Consider the following 18,881-nt stretch of genomic DNA (forward strand, 5'->3'; position numbering starts at 1 on the left):
TGGACAGCCGAGTGGCTCTGTCTTGGGATTCGCCCAATTCCCCCGCTGCTCTGAGGAAGAGATGTCACTTCTTAACTCGGTGTAGATAGGCAGTTGTGCCTGACTCTGACTTTACAGGTTTTGAATTTACCAGTATGCCTTTTTACAGAAGAGGCAGTTTTGGCTGTCTCTTGGGTTTTGGTCCGTGCTCTCTCTTTGTGTATGATAAAAAGGCCTTGAATCAAGAAAAGGTTATAAATGTTCGGCGAACTTAGGATGCTTTCTGTTAGTTTGTCATGGTGTTTATAATGTTTTTAGTGCTGCTGTTCTCTGCACAACTACTTTCAACATTACCCTTCGTTAAGACCCTTTGTTATTCCCTGATTCCATATACCCTTTTTCTTTAACTTGAAGACCTAGGAGACTGTTTTACTATGAAATAATATAGACAGAAATAATATGGTTCTCTACATCTCCTGTTTGATTTTTACTTTTATACTGAAAATTAAAGCCTTGATGTACAAGTACTGTTTAAAGTGCATGAGTTTGAAAAAAGTTGTGTAAGAACTCTTACAATTACTTGCTCGAGGTTCAGAATGTAATGTACTTTGATCTTGATTCTTTTCAGACTATGAGAAGACAAAGAAATGAAGTTGTTGTGGAGTTGAGAAAGGTGAGGTGATCTGTCATTATTCTTGCCAAATAGGGTTTGGCTATGTTGGTATTTCAGTAAAATGTAAGAATTTTTGTTAAAGGCTTTAAAAAAATACCGTTGTGTGGTCTTTCTGTACTCCACCATTGCTGAACTGTCTGTTTGTCTCAACTAATTCTCTGAAGGTACTTTGGTTTAGAAGGAAGTTCTAAAGTTATCAATCTACTGTACTAGATGTTCTATAATTTTTGTCCTGGAAAAAAAATCTTTTCTGATTTATTGAAGGGAATAGTTCTTGCTTTTCCAGCTAAGTTTTTAAAACCTTACAAAAAAACTTATGTTTTCTTCCTTTGAAAATCAGATATTCCTGCTAATCTGTAGACAGAAAGCAGTTTTCTTTCCCAAAGCAGTAGTTCAACACACAAACACACAAATAAGAGTGGGAGAGTGTGTGTGGGAAGGTAACACTGTTTAGAATTGTTGGAAAACTAGCTCTTGAGGTGAAGTAACCGTAACTTGAATTGTTTTGCTTCTGGGATAAATAGAAAACTGGCCTCTGAGAATTGCCTTGTCTTGTTATAAATAATGACAAATAGGTTGTAGTGTTGATGGATGTGTACACATGAAACTTCCAGTCCAGGTAGTTACTGCTGTAGATAAAGGTGGATGGAGGGTTTCTCTAGGAAGAAGTGGTTTCTGAAATGCTTTTCTCTGTGCAGCCCTTTCCACCTTCTTGAATGTTGGAAGTTTTAACAGTATCAGTGAAAGGATGTTTATGATGCTTGTTTAAAACAGAAACTTCTATACCTTCTCAAGACCACACACACACCCTAAATCAAACTTCTAAAGGTATTAAATCATTTTTCTCTTTAAGAACAAAAGAGATGAGCATCTCCTAAAGAGGAGAAATGTTCCTCATGAAGATATCTGTGAAGATTCTGACATAGATGGTGACTTTAGAGTGGTAAGAATTAACTTCATTCTCGAGCATGTCTTTTTTAATATACTTAAAAGACATTTCTGATTTCTAACTGCTTTTTGTCTCTGTTTTCTAGCAAAACACTTCATTGGAGGCAATAGTACAGGTAAAAAAAAGTTCATTGTTGGAATACTTTTCATGTCATGGTGGCAGATATGTGAAAAGTCCAATTTATGTTTTATTTTAGAATGCTTCGAGTGACAACCAGGGTATACAGTTAAGTGCTGTGCAGGCTGCAAGGTAAGAACACACTTTTCTCAGATACACTGTTTTTATTCTTATTCTGTCATGCTCTTTAATTCAGAAAATGTTCTGTCTTAACTAGAAAGTGTCATTTACTGATTCTTAAGAAAGAAAAGTTGATCAACAGAACTTTACAAAAAAACCCCCAGATCTCTGGAGTAATGAGGATTTTCAGTATGTATAAATAAATACGAAGATTTATCTTAGTGCGATACTTGATGCTTCTCAAGTAGAGTAAAAAGTATAATTGGCAGGACTACAAGGTCTTTAGCTTGAAATACAGAAAGAACTGGCATAATCCTTTTCCTAGTTCTGTTATGGATCAGGCCACTTTTCGCTTTGGGAGGAATTCTGGGTAGTTGCACATATTCAAGAAGCGATCCTAAAGTACTCTTATAAATTTTGCTTGTGTAAATTTAATATTTAACTGCTGTTTCATGAGTTACTGGTGGTTTTGCTGTAGCAGAAAAGCTCTATCTTTATTTTTTTTACACTCTGTGGTCAAGGGAGCTGATTCAAGTGCAAGAGAAGTCTTCCAGATCAAAGAGAAGTCAGGAGAATTGGAAGTCACTTTGACTTTTGGGAATTAATGTATTTGAAACTGATAGGGGAAAGAACAGTTCCTGTGCCCTTCTCCATTGGACAACCTGCCTTCATTAAAAAGTTTCATTAACTCAGGGTAGCATCATGTATCTACACTATTTACTGTAGCTGATCTAAACCAGGTTGGTACACTGAATGAAGCCTGGTTTAAAATGAAATGGGAATGTCCATGTAGCGTTATGATTGAATTACTTTGTGAATCTTTGCTCTCTGATGTTATTTTATTAGTGAAGAAGAAACAAGTTTCTGCCTTTCCTGTCAAAGCAGCTAGGATCTGTTTCTCTCCCATGTTGGGTGGAGAAGGAAGAAGCTACAAGAGGGTGTAACTTAATAACTCTAGTGATCTTTATTTTACTGACTGGTAAAAAACTTCGAAAACAGTCACAGAATTCATAGCAGCTGAAACAAGCAATGCATGTTATGGTTTCAGTTTTTCAATACTTCAGTAATTCAGTAATGTTTAATTTTGAGGACTTGTTACTTTCACTTAAAAGTAGAGAGAACAAATCCTGCTTGGTCTTTGAGAGTAAGAGAGAGACACTGAGAAAAGAATCTTCCCAGCTCAGTAGGTAGTGCAGCACTGGAACAGTTCATTCAGGGATGTTGTTGGATCTCCGTGCTTGGAGGTTTCTGAAATTCAACTACAGGAAACTGTTACAGACCTGATCTAGTGTCAGCAGTCATCCCGCTTTGAGCATGAGGTCGGACCAAAAAGCCTCCAAGAGATCCTTTCCAGTCATGACTTGTCATTCTGTGAATTTTCTGTTAAGTCTTGTGTTTTCTCCTTTTCTTAAACAGAAAGCTGCTTTCCAGTGATCGCAATCCACCAATTGATGATCTAATAAAATCAGGAATATTACCTATTTTAGTGCACTGTCTTGAAAGAGATGACAAGTGAGTATTTCTAAAACTCAAAACATTTAATTGTTGCAAGAATTCTTGGTATTTAGTTGATGTGCCTATACTCTCTGATTTGAAAACTCATGTTACATTTTTTTTTCTTACTTTGCAGTCCTTCTTTACAGTTTGAAGCTGCATGGGCTTTGACAAACATTGCCTCTGGAACCTCTGAACAAACACAGGCTGTAGTTCAATCTAGTAAGTCCGACAGTATTTGATCATTGATAAAGCACGCACTGTAGCTTCCACAAAAATAAGATCATCTGAATGATACTGTAAAGAGCATCCACACTCCTGTTCCTCTCTATCTCAAGCATGTTCACCAATCCATATGTTAGGGTTGATCCTTTCATGCGATAGCTAGGATGGTTGAAACTGAGTTGTCAATCACAGGCCCGTCGCTGAAGGACCTGCCCATGAAGTTTCCTGCCAGATGTTCTACCTCTTCTCTGGCAAGCAGCATCAGTTGAAGCGCACACCTGCTTTTGTTCTTCATTTTCTCAGATTTTAAATTCAGTTGGGTTTCCTAATGGTGAGTAATCTCTTCTGGAAACTCATATCATTTTAGCAGCGTTGATACCTGCTGGTTTCCAGTTCTAGAACTTTAAAAGAAATGGGGGGAAAAAACCCTAAAACCACCCCCGCAAAAAAGAAACCCAAACCAAAAAACCTTGGAACAAAACCAAGCAAACTCCCAGAAAACTCCCATGGAGGGATTTCCTGTCCTTCTGTGAAGAGGGAGGAAAAGAAGCAGACGAAGTCCAGAGGGTGCCTGACATCAAACTCTCTTCCAAAATCAAGTTGAAGAAAAACTGCTGTCCTTCATATTTTGAGGAATCTAAAGCATGGGAAGGAATTGTTGTTGGACTTGGAATCTGAGTTGCCAGCAAAGCAAACTTTCTTCTGTACTCTAAACGTGTCCTAAGTGCCACTTCTGTTGGTAAAGCACAGCTACGTAGAAGTGTCTGCAGGCTTTTTGAATTGTATGAGTAAACCAGTAGAGCTTCTTGAGACCCATAGAAGAATCAAATGTACAGTAAAACAGGGTTTTTTTTTTGTCTAAAACTTAAGGAAAATATCCACAAGGTTCACATTACATCAGATACAGGTGGCTGTAATGGTTGGAATCAGAGTTGCATTGCAGTGCGTGCTGCTGCTACCATTGGACGTGCTGTGCTTCCAACAAGGAAAAGACACAGAATTGTACTTGATCTTTTTGTGTGTGTTCCCCCACCACAACCATCATATATTGACTTTTTAGAACTACTTGGAACTTTTATTTACTGTAGTAAGCATGGTTTCTAAAAACGTGTGGTGATGTTTGTGTTGAAATGTCAATATTTGTTACCTGTCTTCCATGACTGACTTCAGTGATCAAAGGAGATTGTTTTTTGTTGGTGGTGCTAAGCAGTCAGGCTTCTCACAGTTTGTATATTATTGGCTTTATAGCTTGAAGAAATACATGCTCATCAGAAAGCTCTTAGCACCACCTTTTCTGTTAAATGACTGGGTGCATTTCAGAAGTCTTTAACTGGAAAAATAGGTTAATTCTCTGCAGCAGATGTGAAAGACTTTAAGGCAGGTGACTTCAGCTTAAAGAATTTTTTTGAGTTGAATATATGCTTTGAGATTGCATTGGTTGCAAGATCCGTTGCTCTTTTGCTTTTACAAACTCTGTGTTAAATGCCTGTTAACTTTGATGTAGCTAGGATTTGACCATTACAGTACGTATCTTTGCTAATACTTTTAACTTTTTCCAATCCTCTTCTTCCTTTCCTAATTACATCCTGAGTTTTCTGTTGGAGATCTGATTAGTATATAAAGTGCCCCACACCTTTGATATAGAACTCTTTTTTATTTAAACCTAGCTTGTCAATGGATTGAAGATAAGTGCCAAATACAGTAATTATTTCTTTCCGTGATGATCTCTGGTTTAGCTAGGTCTGCATGTATGCACTAAACTAGCTAATTTCATAGCTATAATATATGAAAGTATATATATGAAATAATCTTGTAATGATTGATTTCAATGGAAAAGATGGTCTGTTGTAATATTTCCCAAAGTACTTATTAATATATTTGCTGGGGATGTTTTTTCTCCTTGTATACAGGCATTGTAAAATGATTTTATTTATTAGGAAATAAGAAACCTATTGTGATTTTTTTGTTTCTCTAGCAAAAAAAGTTTTTATGTTGTGATCTGAAGTAGATCAGTGTTTCTTACAGGCTAAACTTTGTAACTAGAGGATCACATGAGCGTGGTTTTGTGTGTCACATAGCAGTAGCGTTTGAAGCAATCTCTTCTGCTGTGATCAGTTAGGTTATTCTGGTATGCTAGATAGTCTCACATTGGTAGAGTCAAAACATAATGGTATAAAAGGAGATTTCCTATTGAGGAGTGCATCTGTATTAGCTTTCAGGAGACTGAGATGACAGGTTTATAGGAACAGCTGCTGGTGCTGTGCAGATGTCTTCATAATGGTGATCATGAGATACTGAATGCAGAGTGTGGAAATATTAGTGAACAGCAGACAGTGACTTGGTACTTAGGAGAGCATCTGTATTGGCAAGAGGGGTTCTTCTGGTGCAGTTTACCTTGTGTGTCTACTTCTGTATACTTGGATCAGCCAGGTTTCCTCTTGGTAGAGTCTCAGGTGAAGTTATGCACTAACATTTTACCTGGAGAGCCCCACAAAACGTGTACAGAAGATCTCTCAGTAGTTGGTTCTCTGCATGTGCTAGGACCAGCAACTGGCAAACACTTCTCTACTAGTAGAGATGTGCTGGGGGATATAGTAAATGTAAATCAGTGAGGTTGAAACAGATTAAATCCCTGTACTGCCCTCTTGCTATGTTACCCGTCAATAATGCAGATGTGTACTTAGTGACTCTCAGCCAATTTGAATGGCCGAGGTTGGTCTCAAACAGTTCCTACTTTGGTTGTGATGGACAACTTAGCGCGTAATTTCGTAATTCAATAAGTATAACTAAATATAGAGTCCTGACAAGCTTTAGTAAACCTGAGACTTGCGAACAAATGAAATGTCGGGTTATTTTAAGAGTTGCTTTCGTAATATTCTCAAATGTGAACTCTATAAGAAAGTGCAATGAAGGAAGAATTGTTACAGTGTGGGAAGTCAGTAAAGTTCTGACCAATACTTAATCAAGAGAAATTTGTTTTATGCACTACTGAAGTTTTATTGAAGGACTAATTATGTGAACTCCTTTGTCTTTTGAGAGATGTATTTCTTAACAATCACATGGGGTTTTGCTTGTATCTTTCAGATGCTGTGCCACTTTTTCTGAGGCTGCTGCATTCACCTCATCAAAATGTTTGTGAGCAAGCTGTGTGGGCTTTAGGAAATATCATAGGTTTGTGTTACTCATGCAACTATTAACTTCTAAGTTCCTTTTGGTGTTGAGTGAATAAACTACGTAGGAATTTGTTTATGTGGAGATGCTCAACTATGAGACAAAAGCAGCTGTTAGACTGGCAGTCACTCTGTTCTTAACTTATTCATGTTTTCTCTACTGTATATCAATGGTGTGCACCCAAAACCACGTCTATGTGCTTGCTTTCTAGGTACAGGAAGAAGAATTACTAGCAAACAGACATGCAGATTGTTAAAATAAGAACTGTTTTGCTTTGAGTTCTGAAATTTTGCCTGAGCTTACGTACATTGTGTTGAATTCTGGATAAATTGTGACTATTCAGTCTTTCTTTAATTCGATTTTTCCTCTTTTTGTTCAAGCATTAGCCTTGTGGTTTACAGCCCTATGTTTGTAGTGCTTGACAACTAATACCAGTTCTGACATAATGAGATTTCTACAGTCTGATATTTTAGAAAGGCCTAGTCCTCCTTAAGAAGCAAACCAACCAGATGCAGAGCATCATAACTGCCTGAAGCTGTTAGTGCTACCTGTGCACTACAAGTCAGGTGTAGCAATACCTGGGCAGCGATGGAAGTGTGTTTATCCTTCAAATGAAGATGACAGTATCTGTTTTCAGGCAATTTTTGACTACTCTCGGGATGTTTAAGTATTGATTATAAATTTTTAAAGGCATATCCAGGAATACATTGGGCTATTCTTGGTGGTTTGGCATTCTCTACCACTCCTTTTCCCTTGCTCACCACCCCCAACCTGTACATCCGCTATAAATCGTAAAATGCTTTTCTGTTAAGAACGTAGCTGTTTTAATGAGTAGTTCAAAATAAAGCAATTTAAAAAAAATTAAAATTAAAATTAAAAAAAAATAAAGGCAGACACAGGTCTTACTAAAGTTTATATAAGTGTCTTTGTGATAGATGTATCTGTATAGATATGTATCTACGTAGGCATCTTTCCAGAGCTCTTATTCTTTAACTTTACACATTTTAAATAACTGAGGTTTAAAGTGTGCAAAAGTCAGACTTTTTATGAGTGGCATGGGATGATTTTTGTTGTGTTTATCTCAAACAGGTGATGGACCCCAGTGTAGAGATTATGTTATTAGTCTTGGAGTAGTGAAACCACTGCTGTCCTTCATCAGCCCATCTATTCCCATAACTTTCTTAAGAAATGTTACTTGGGTCATGGTCAACTTGTGCCGTCACAAAGATCCTCCTCCGCCGATGGAAACCATTCAGGAGGTGACTGAATCACTCACTGTTCAGTGTCACTAAACTGAAGTTGAGTTTGCCTTGAAAGTAACTGTCGGATGTTTCTTTTCCTCCTTAGATCCTTCCAGCGCTCTGTGTTTTAATTCACCACACAGATGTAAATGTAAGTAACACCAGTTAGAGGCAGTTTAGTGTTCTGGTGTAGTTTTTTAGCTGAAATAATCATCACAAGCTTTATAACTTTTTGCTTTAAAAAAAAAATCGGTGATGTTTGCTTTCCTTATGGAAAACTTATTTTGATATCTTAGCTGGTTATTTTTAAGTATCAGTTATAATTTTGCCTGGTATTTCTGTATCTTTGCAAATGCTTATTTGCATGTTCTTTCCCTCCACTTAAAAATAAAATGCAGTTTCAGTTGTATTTCTGTGAACATTCATTTGCAGATAAGTACAGGATTTTTTTGATTAGCGCTCAGGTTTGATGTTGCAATGAAAATGAGTGTAAAGGAAAGTGTCTCCTGCGTATATAAAATGTTAGCCTTAAATATAACTTCTGAGGCATTAAATACGAAAATTAGGTTCTTAATAGTGAAGTAAATGAGCAAAACTTTACTGAAAATTATGAAATGGGTCAGCTCTTTGCCTAAATATAAGTCAGAATTGTTTAAGATTAATTCTTTGCTTCCTAGTGAAGTTGTAGCTCAGTTGTTTAAGTTAATGTAACAGTGCTTTACCAAAATATGTTTAAATACATTAACTACAGTTTGCATAGTTATACTATTTAATTTCTTGTTCATAGGTAGGTAAAATTAAGCTTATTTGAATTCCTTGAAATGGCTGTATTGTCAAGAGTTGTTAGCTGGAACTTTGGTCACTCCGTTTGTTTTTTTGTAAGCTGTCTCTTGAAACATTTTGATTTGCTGCTACTTTAATTGGCTCTTCTGGGTGTGAATACACTCGTGTATGCACACATGTATGCGCACACAGAGGAAATTCAGTCTTAGTGCTGTTGTACCAGATGTTAAAAAAACCTCAAAGCTGTTCTTAAATTTTGTGGTGGAATGCCAAAAAAAAAACAACCCTTGATGCCATATGATGTGCAGCTCATGGCTCTGAGAGTGCCAAATGCCCTTAGTTTAATGTTTGCTAGGGTTTGTCTTCCTGCCAGGGGTGAGTGTCTTGTATATCACATTGTCTACCAGTGCTTCATGAAAAGAGCAGACACAATTGAATTGGTTTCACACATCCTTCAGAGTTTAAGCTGAAGTTAGCAGTTCAGCTGTTTGGGGTTTTGTTAGTCTCTGTGTATTCTTTGGAGCTATAGCAGGTTGAACAGCAGTTGTATTTCAGACCTCTGAAGTGGGATGTATGAATTTTGTGGAACAAAGCGGGGTTTTACTGTATTGCAAGACTTGTGGTATTTCTGTACTGTTTATGAGTAAATGTTTTTACTGTTAGATATTGGTAGATACAGTCTGGGCGCTCTCATATCTAACGGATGCTGGCAATGAACAGATCCAGATGGTGATAGACTCCGGAATAGTCCCTCATTTGGTTCCTCTTCTCAGTCATCAAGAAGTTAAAGTGCAAGTAAGTTTGGATAACTTTTAAGTGTATTGCTGAGAATGTATTACTAGAGAAAGTAGGTGGATTGTTTTTATAGTTCCTGTTGCAGTTTAAGGAGTACTTTCGTGTGTGGTGTAGTATTTGCATAAAACTTCATGCTTTTTTAACTGTTACTGTTTGAAAGTATGTGCTAGAAAAGTCTTTGATTAAAAGAACTCTTTAAAGACAGTGTTTTGTTTCAGACTGCTGCACTGAGAGCTGTAGGAAACATTGTGACTGGTACTGATGAGCAGACACAGGTAGTTCTGAACTGTGAAGCTCTTTCACATTTTCCAGCACTTCTGACGCATCCCAAAGAAAAAATTAATAAGGTAAGAAACTGTAGAAATAGCACCCGGTGGCTAACTTCTATATTTGGCTTAGCTCTTTCAGATACCACATAATGTAGCGTGGTAAAGATTTGAGTAGTTGGCTACTTATACCAGTTTATGGCAAGAGCAGGCAGGATGCTGAAATGTTTCTTTAAGCTAACATCTGGAGAAAAATCTCTAACAAGCTGCAAAGTTGTACTTGACAAGAATGTTGTTTTCTGATTCTTCTAATTGAATTTTTATGAAATAAAAGCTTTATCTTACCAAGACTCAAACTTCTAAGTCAACAGCCAAAATCTTATGTGAAATGTCACTTCAATTAAACTGACTCTCTTCGAAATGATGAAATAGAGATAATTGGATGTCTCTTTGAATGGAGTGTGCGTGATAACTGGAACTGGGGGTGGGGTGTGGGGAATGTGTGTGTGTGTGCATGTATAGAAAAGGCTTTAAACGGGGGCACTGATAATACGGTGCTGATTCCGGAGTGCATCTGAGGCGTGTTGTTAAATTCCGAGGTGCCACTTCACAACATTGCCGATGATTAAAGCCCAAAACAAGCCCACCAAGACAAGCCTATTCATCCTAAATCTCTAACAGGTTCATTAATGACAGTGATCCTGTGATCTGATCTGAGAGACTCAGTTGAATGAAGTGTGAGAATTTCTGAATCTTTTGTTGAGATAAATATTTGTCTAAAAAGTTACGTGCCAGGTAAGTTGAGAGGAAAAGGGAATTGAGGAGGGGAGTGATGCAGGGTTTCTAGGAAGGGAGAAATTTATCAACTCTAATCTTGAGAAAAGGTGATACTGTAAGTATACTTAAAATTTTACTTGAAGCTGTGTGTTATTTCTTGCCTAAAGTAGAGATTCCTACTTAAAGAGGGGGGGCTCTCGATCCTTGTTTAACATGAGAACCCAGATGCAGTCTCTTGCTTAGTTCAGAATTTCAGCTGTTCAGGACTGGGAGGGTCTACTGGGAAAAGATCTCTTCTTACACCTAGGCACCTGCCATTGGTTATTGCTGGAAGGAGCAAGTCCTGGGCTTGTGGACAGAATGATCCTAAAGGGTCGTATAACTTTACAGTATTCTTGAAAAAACCAAGCATTTAAGTAATGGGTATTGCATTTTCTCGATGACTGGTGCTAAGAGGAGAAATGTGGAGCAGGTGAAGAACAGGTCATCTTGTACTGCTTAGGTTGAGTCAGCATGGTGCTGCACTGCATTTCGGAGCTCATCTGGCCATCAGCCGAGGCTGCTGTAGCGTTCATCCTCAGTAATGGATTCAACTGCGAGTGCTCACTCTTAGCCTTGTGAACTACTTTTGTTTCTGAATATTTTTTTTTCCTTTTAACCTGTGGATTTGGAGTGTTTGGTTGTAACTTGGTAACAATATAAAACTGAAGAGCCTTGTGGAGTCTCCTAAGGTTGAGACTGTCTGCTTTGTTGCCTGTGTGTCTGGTCTGCTTAGTAGGAATTCAGCTGTGTATGATCAAACCGATACAGGACTTGATTGTATTTAAGATTAGGTAGTGTGTGAATTGCAGATCTAAAAATGTGCATGTGTAAAATCTTGCTGGAGTGGAAATAAGATCCCATATAGGAGACTATCTAAATTTCTCACATCCTTTTATTTTGCAGGAAGCAGTGTGGTTCCTATCAAACATCACTGCAGGAAATCAGCAGCAAGTTCAGGCAGTAATAGATGCAAACCTTGTTCCAATGATAATACATCTTCTAGATAAGGTTAGTTAACAGGAAGGATTTAACAGTTTGTTTCTTTAATTGGGGAAAGTGACATTGAATTCCTTGCTTTCATGTTTTACATCAAAACTAAATGTCAAGGGTGGGGTAAATGACACCTTCGAGTGTTTTTTGTATGTTGGAAGATAAAATACGTTAGTGTTGATACTGTTTTATGAAGTGCTGTGAGATGATGTGTGCCAAATGCATCGGTGGAAAAGAAGCAGATCAGGGGAAGCTGCTCCTTTGGTCCTTCTAGCTCTCATTTAAATTCTTTCTCACATTGTAAACAATGGGGGCAGAATTCTTTGCTGTCGTACATAGCATGAAGAGGCCTGGATGGCAGGAGCATTGAGTTAGTTCCCAGCATTTGGCCAAAGCTTAAGGGCTTCATCTGTATTTTCTCTCACATGATTTGGAAACATGAAGTGCTCAACAGTAGCATTCATCAGCCTGTTTGTGTTACTGCACTTATCTGGTCTGAGAGCAATCTACGTAATGATCTGTGACACCGGATTATGGACTGGGGTTGTCTCATCTATCATTTTTTTTAAACAAGTAAAACCACATCAACAGAAAATGGGTGGCTATAGAAAATAATGGTAGCTTTTGTGTGGTCAGAGGTTTTCCCACAGAAAAGCAACATGCTGTATGCATGTATGCTGCTTCTCAGTAATAGATGAAACCTGCGATGAATGTTATTACCTTTTTTGTGAAATAGTAAAGTCTGGTAATTGCTCGCAAGCACTTCAGAATGCTTTTCTCATGGTTTTTTCACAAAGTCTCTCATTGGTTGTTGAAGACTAGAGGTTGCACATGCTAATGGGTCATCATTTGGGACTCAAGTATTTCTTCTCAGTTGTTGGACATTAGTGTCTTTAAAACATGTTTCCAAACCATATTGTGCTCACAGGGCTCTACCCTGTGAGAAATAAGGGTATTTAGAAGCATGTTATTAAATGGGAACAGTGCAACTTTTCTCTTTCAAATATCTTCTACATTTTGCTTTATTCATTACTTGATTTTTCTTTCCTGAAGTATGGAAGGAAGCCAGAAATACTGACCTTATGATGTGTTCAGCCATGACAAAGATGCAGTGACTTGATTCAGTGCAGAGCCTGGGGCTGAGACTGAGGAAGTGCTTTTCTTTTCCCCTAAGTAGCATATCGCTATTAACAAACAGTTCTGTTAACTGCCAGTTTATTGATCACTGAGAAAAAAGGTTGGAGACATTTCTGTTTAAATTTAGTAAACAGACTTGAGTTGACAGCTTTAGAGGCAGAGTATATATAGTGTTTTATCAAAATTGACACTTACTGCTTATCTCTCGCTGTAATGGGTGAGAGCTGCTGATAAGGAATGTGAGAGAGTAGAGTACTACAGTTTTTATTTACTTCTATGCAAACAAATTCACCTTTCTGTGGAAGATCGATTTAAAAACATGGTTACAGGGAAGCAATGGACTCTCTGTGAGCAGACTCGGGCATCTGCAGGGTTTGTTGGTTATCTTCTGTACTTACTGAAAACTGATACGGTGATTCCATGCAGAATGGACTGTAACAGATACAGGCTTTTACTAGAATGCTACATAACATAAAACCCGGGATGATTATTTCTATTTACTGTTGTATTTTTAGGGTGACTTTGGTACTCAGAAAGAAGCGGCTTGGGCGATAAGCAACTTAACGATCAGCGGAAGAAAAGACCAAGTGAGTGAAACCTTAAGAAATGTCCATTATCTTCTTCAGATGCATTTGAGAGAGTACATCAGCTCATTGGTTTAGACCTTTGTGCCAGGATTGGGAATGTCTGTATTCCTCCCTGTTCAGTAACTCTTCCCTTTTCTACAAGGGATTTAAGAGTGAACTTCAGTTGTTTGTTTCTGGAGTGACCTGAGATTAGGAGTATCAATGGGGAATTATGATGGACGCTCTTATTTTAGGATGGCCTAATAGCTACAGATGACTGCATTCAGGCTCTGATGAGATTCTTGCTCATTCAACTTCTTTCTCTCTCTCTACTCCCCCCACCCCCGCTATGGATGAGAGTCTGTTAAGTTTAATAATAGTAGCTATTGAGTAAAAATAAGCTAGTTTCTTGTAAGCCCAGAATTAAATCTGTGGCAGGGTTGGGGCGGTGGTTTCGTTCTTCAAAGATGAGGTTGAATCTCCTTGCCTGTTACTGAAAAACTCACAGCACCTACCACTTGTGTGTTCTAGACTTGAAATACACTTGTAACAGAATTCATAAATGTTACCTTTTTATGCTCTAAACCACAAGTTTCTGAAAGTTACTGCTACAGAATACTTTGACGTTGTTGAGTAACTGAGTACTTGGACTTCGTTAAACTTGCTTGCATGTGTGCTTGTGGTGCATTGTTTGCTTCTGTCATCGCCCTGATTTAGCTATTTGCCTTTCTCCCCTTAGGTGGCATACTTAATTCAACAAAATGTAATTCCTCCTTTTTGCAATTTGCTGACAGTAAAAGATGCACAAGTTGTGCAAGTGGTTCTGGATGGACTAAGTAATATATTAAAAATGGCTGAAGATGAAGCAGAAACCATAGCCAATCTTATAGAAGAGTGTGGAGGTATGATGCTGAATATTTTGATCCTGTTTTTTCAGAAAAAAAATGGTTTGGCTTCCTAGCATGTGTACATGCTGTTGGCTTTACTGTGTGTTGGCACAGATGTTTCAAGCAAATCAGGTGAATATACTTAGATTTTCCTAACTAAGTTTCTGATCAAATAAAATGTGGAGGAGCTGGATAACAGCAATAAAATTTTAGGTGCGGATTTTTGTGTACTTGACAAGTTAATTTCTGTTAATGCAGGAGTGATATGCTTACCTTAATTGCGCACAAGTCATGTTGAGGTGAATTTGGGAAAAAAATTCTTCATCCAACAGTTACAGAAATAAAACTTTAATTTCCTAGTGGCCGTCAGATTTTATAATGGCTGCTATAAAGTTGACTGAAACTCTTCAAGGAGGAAAGAACAGTGATCTAAAATTTGAGCATAGGTGAAAGACTGGGATTTTTGTTAACATGGAGTCGAATAGTCTTTGAAATAAAAGTTTTGAGGGAGAGGGAAGCTTTAATTGATTGGTAATGGTGGGAGAGGGAAGAAAGAAGTGTTCATGCCTAAATCTCTGCTTGTCAGAACTTCAAAAATTTTTATATGCATGCTTTGCTTATGCCTACCAATAACTTCGACTATATGGGAGCTACTCGCTATATAATCAAGGTACAAGTCAGTAACTGATGGCATGTGTGCTGTCAGCAACGTGGATTTGGGACATTGCAGCTTGGGGTCTACCATACCAGGTGCTGTGCTGTAAAGATGCTCCTGTGAAAAGGGAGTGTGTCCTAGCGCTTGGCCCTTACCATATTTCCACAGATTAGCTTAACCTCTTGTAGCAGTAAGAGAAGGGAAGTGCTTTTTTTTTCTTGGTCATGGTATGCATTCCTCAATCTCGAATGTATGTCCTCAAATCTCTAAGAAGCTTTTATGCTTTACGTGTGTCAAATGAGCTTAACAGCATCTTACTCATAGTCACTCTATTCCTAGATTTGTTTTTAATTACTTTGTATGATGAGGCCTTCAGGCAAAACAACCTCCCTTTCCTTAACTTAGCATTTTAACTGTTACGTTTCCTGTGTATTTATTGTAGGCCTGGAGAAAATTGAACAGCTACAAAACCATGAAAATGAAGACATCTACAAACTGGCTTATGAGATCATTGATCAGTTCTTCTCTTCAGATGATGTAAGTGTGTAATGGCTCTGCAGTCTGCTTTTGTTAACTCTTTAGATTAATATGGTTTAAGATAAAGGCAACAGCTCTAAAGCCTGCTGTGCAGCATGTTTGGTTTTCCAGTGAAGGAGACCTGATTTGAACCTACTGCACATCTTACCATTCTTCATGATGAATTATCTACAGATCCAACGCCTAATTTAAACCTCATCTCTAGGAATTAAAATACTGGGCTCTGAATAGTTCTGGTAACTGTCAGCTTCTGCCTAAGCTGGATACTCCACATTTGATAAGCTCCCTGCTGACTTGAGCACTGAATCTGAGATTGTGCTTCTTAAGAAACAAACTGTTTTGACTCTTTCAGTAATTTTAGAGGTAGGATGTGCTGATCATTTTAAACATGTAACATAAATCAAAGTTTTAGATTTGTATGGACTCTAAGTCATAAAAGTTAAATGCATATAAAGGAAATGCAATCCTGTCAGTCTGTATTACAAAGTGAGAGGGGTTTTCTACTTGGTTGAAGAACTTCTGGGAGAAGATTATTGCAAAAATGGTGGAGCTCAGTTGCATTCATGCCCTACTGCCCGCATTGAAGTTTTTGTGCTAGAATTTCACTTCTATATGACCAAATAAGATGCAAGTCTTGTTTAGCAACTCAAATTTTGCATAGATGTGAGGACTTAAAATTTAATCTGATGTCAGTTTGGTAGTTTCAAATTGGAACTGCAGTTTCAGTTTAATCCTTAGTTGATTTAATGGCATTGGTTTTCTCTTAAGAGCTGAGACAGTTTATAAGCTTGCAGTAAGGATGATGCACGGCTGACCAGTACTTTCCAGGAGTGAAAACTGCATAAACAAATGAGACTATTGGGCACCACGTAGCCTACCTACTAAATACAGGCTAAAACATTTTGGCCTAAATTACTTCAGCATTATAGTGCTCTTACTAAATTGGGGGAGAAGAATGGCAAAACTTGATGCAAGGAGGTAGATTAGGTGAAGAAATCGATGCTCTTTAGGATTGTCTAGCTTCTTTTTAATGAGGCTTTTGTCTTTCTATTCCCACTCACGGTCGTCTTGTTTTGTTACAGATTGATGAAGATCCTAGCCTTGTTCCGGAAGCAATACAAGGCGGAACATTTGGTTTCAATTCATCTGCCAATGTACCAGCAGAAGGGTTCCAGTTTTAGAGTGGTATTTTGGAAGTTAGGTACAATGCAGCACTGAATAAAAAAAAAGGTTTGATCCATCAATCTTGGCTCATGGGATCCGCTGCTGCATTAAATCGGGAAAGAAAATGTGAAGATTTCATTTGGAATCACAGAAAAGCCCAAATGAAGTCAAGATGGCGAGTGGGTGCGAGTGAGAATGAGTGGCAAAATGTAATGAAAAACTTCACACTGAATGCTTATTTAGATTGTTCAAAGAAAAAGGGCTACAGGTCAAAGATCTTCAGTGCCTGAGAAGGAACAATGACTTACTAGAGCAACTGGGGGGAAATGCAGTACTATCATCATCAAGCCTTGTAAGCATAAGAGAATAGGATGCCCATATAAGTCCAAGGAGAATGAGCCCAGGCCTTGCTATGAAGCACCGTGTGAATGGACAACATTGAATGAATGTCTGGACTCGATGCTGTGGAGCCAGGCTCGTGTTTCAAATATGGGGCTCTTCAGTCCTGAAGCAGGCTCCTAGTCCTGGAGTGGCGTGTGTACGAGAGTATGGTTGTGATGCTGTATGTGAACGCATGCAAGCTTGATTCGCCTTGAGGGGGCTGATAATAAACCTAGTAAATCATCAAAATGAGTTCATAAGTGTTAACTTACACTGGACACAAAAACAAAGACCGGTTTAGCAGCAGACTCTGGTTTACTCCTGCAGCCTGTGTTTCTTTTTTGGTTTTATTTTTTTTCCCTTTTATTTTTTTCTTTTAGTTGTTTTTAATTTCTTTCCTGTATGGCTTATTAGTTGTTTGTAAAGTCAGAATTTCAGGAAGGCTTCCCTGTGCATTTGCACCAGATGAATGTTTGATGTTATGAAAAGCTTTCCATATCATCAAAACTAATTTGTAGATTTTTGCATGAGAAAAATCATACATTTTCCCTTCAAATAGACTGTTGCAGTACACAAGTTGCCATAATAGTAGAAAGCAGTAAAATGTGGTAATAAAACGTCATCCTTTTCATTTTCAAAGATAACATGAAGACCTTTGCATGTGATAATCTACAGCATAGTTCATTTTTAGATTTCGTTGAGTCCTGTAACCAAATGTTTCCGTTGTGGTAGAATACCGTGCTGTGTTTCAATGTTACTTGTTTTCAAACTTTGTTTTCTATGAAAATGATATGGAAACTTCTAAAAATGAAATTTGGTGCATATGTACTGCCGAATAAAGACCGAAAAAGAGGTGTGAATAGATGTACAAATCAAGTCATGGTTTGAACACCTTTAACATGCCTAATCCAATTGTTTTAGACTCTTTTATCTTAGATGTAGGCAGCCATGAACAATCTATTTTGAGCCACTTTAGAGAGAAAACTTTGTATTTTTAAAACTTGCACAAAAAGGATGGAAGTGTTTTTGTAATTGGAGTAATGCCTCAGTTTTGAGGTTCTGCACACTAAATTAAAGGTGATGTTACAAATTTGTACAAAATGAACTCTTTATAAGGTGGCTCATTGTAGGAAATGCTGTGCCTTCCCCTTTGAGCACAAGTGTTGCATGAACAACAGTTTGCTATAATAAAACATACCAGATTAGCCACCATTAGCATCTATATCTACCTTGTGTTTTTAAATCAACTGGTAATTCTGAAACACTGTAGAATGGATAAAGATTATTTTGTGATCATAACTCTTTGTTGGACTAGAGTATTTTTGCAGCATTCCTTGTCATCAGAAACATGGTTCAAGTTTAAAACTAGAAGCAGCGGAAACTAGCTTGTGAAATTTATCCAAGTAGAGTGCAGGCTAGGCTGTCTTGGGGAAATAAACATTAAACTTGCAACAGCGGTGTATTCGGTGTGTTTTTGTGTATACCCTCCAGATTTCATCAGAAGTTGAGCATCATTTGAAGAAAGCTGCATTTCTGAATTTTTTTTTACTTGCCAAATGTCAGTTTACGTGGTGTGTTACATGGGCTTGAGGTAAATATCTATCTTGGTATAAATGTTAAGGTATAGCTACTTCACTACATAGTATGTATTCACTAAATAAACTAGGGGTGGTTACATGTAGATGTAAGCAGTGCTTAGAGGAGGTAAAATGGTGTTTTTAAGGAAGTCGAGATACCATAAGTTAAATTACACTTACTACTCACTTCGCGCTGAAATATCTTTGTGAAGGATATACAGTAGAAAATTGCTATACTGTTGGAATTCCTCCTTATTTGGGTAAGAGATGTTTGTAGCAACTGGTAAGTTTCCAAAACAACACAACAAAACCTCCCACACTGTGGCAAGGTCTGCATTTTTTGTCAAGTGAATGC

The 18,881-nt window shown here is 37.8% G+C and overlaps 1 protein-coding gene across 1 annotated transcript; it reads left to right on the forward strand.

The window, feature by feature from the left end:
- The first annotated feature begins 595 nt into the window (after positions 1–595).
- On the forward strand, positions 596–18,404 carry KPNA4 (karyopherin alpha 4 (importin alpha 3)). Its single transcript, XM_010190717.1, has 16 exons — positions 596–652; positions 1,506–1,595; positions 1,687–1,716; positions 1,798–1,850; positions 3,255–3,350; positions 3,469–3,554; positions 6,642–6,728; positions 7,818–7,987; positions 8,076–8,120; positions 9,416–9,547; positions 9,766–9,894; positions 11,536–11,640; positions 13,275–13,346; positions 14,065–14,227; positions 15,310–15,404; positions 16,487–18,404. The coding sequence occupies exons 1-16, from the start codon at positions 611–613 to the stop codon at positions 16,583–16,585; spliced, it is 1,494 nt and encodes a 497-aa protein (XP_010189019.1). The 5' UTR covers positions 596–610; the 3' UTR covers positions 16,586–18,404.
- Positions 18,405–18,881: the final 477 nt, after the last annotated feature.

This window comes from Mesitornis unicolor, unplaced genomic scaffold (genome assembly GCF_000695765.1).
Source record: "Mesitornis unicolor isolate BGI_N332 unplaced genomic scaffold, ASM69576v1 scaffold50798, whole genome shotgun sequence".
NCBI classification, from domain to species: Eukaryota; Metazoa; Chordata; class Aves; order Mesitornithiformes; family Mesitornithidae; genus Mesitornis; species Mesitornis unicolor.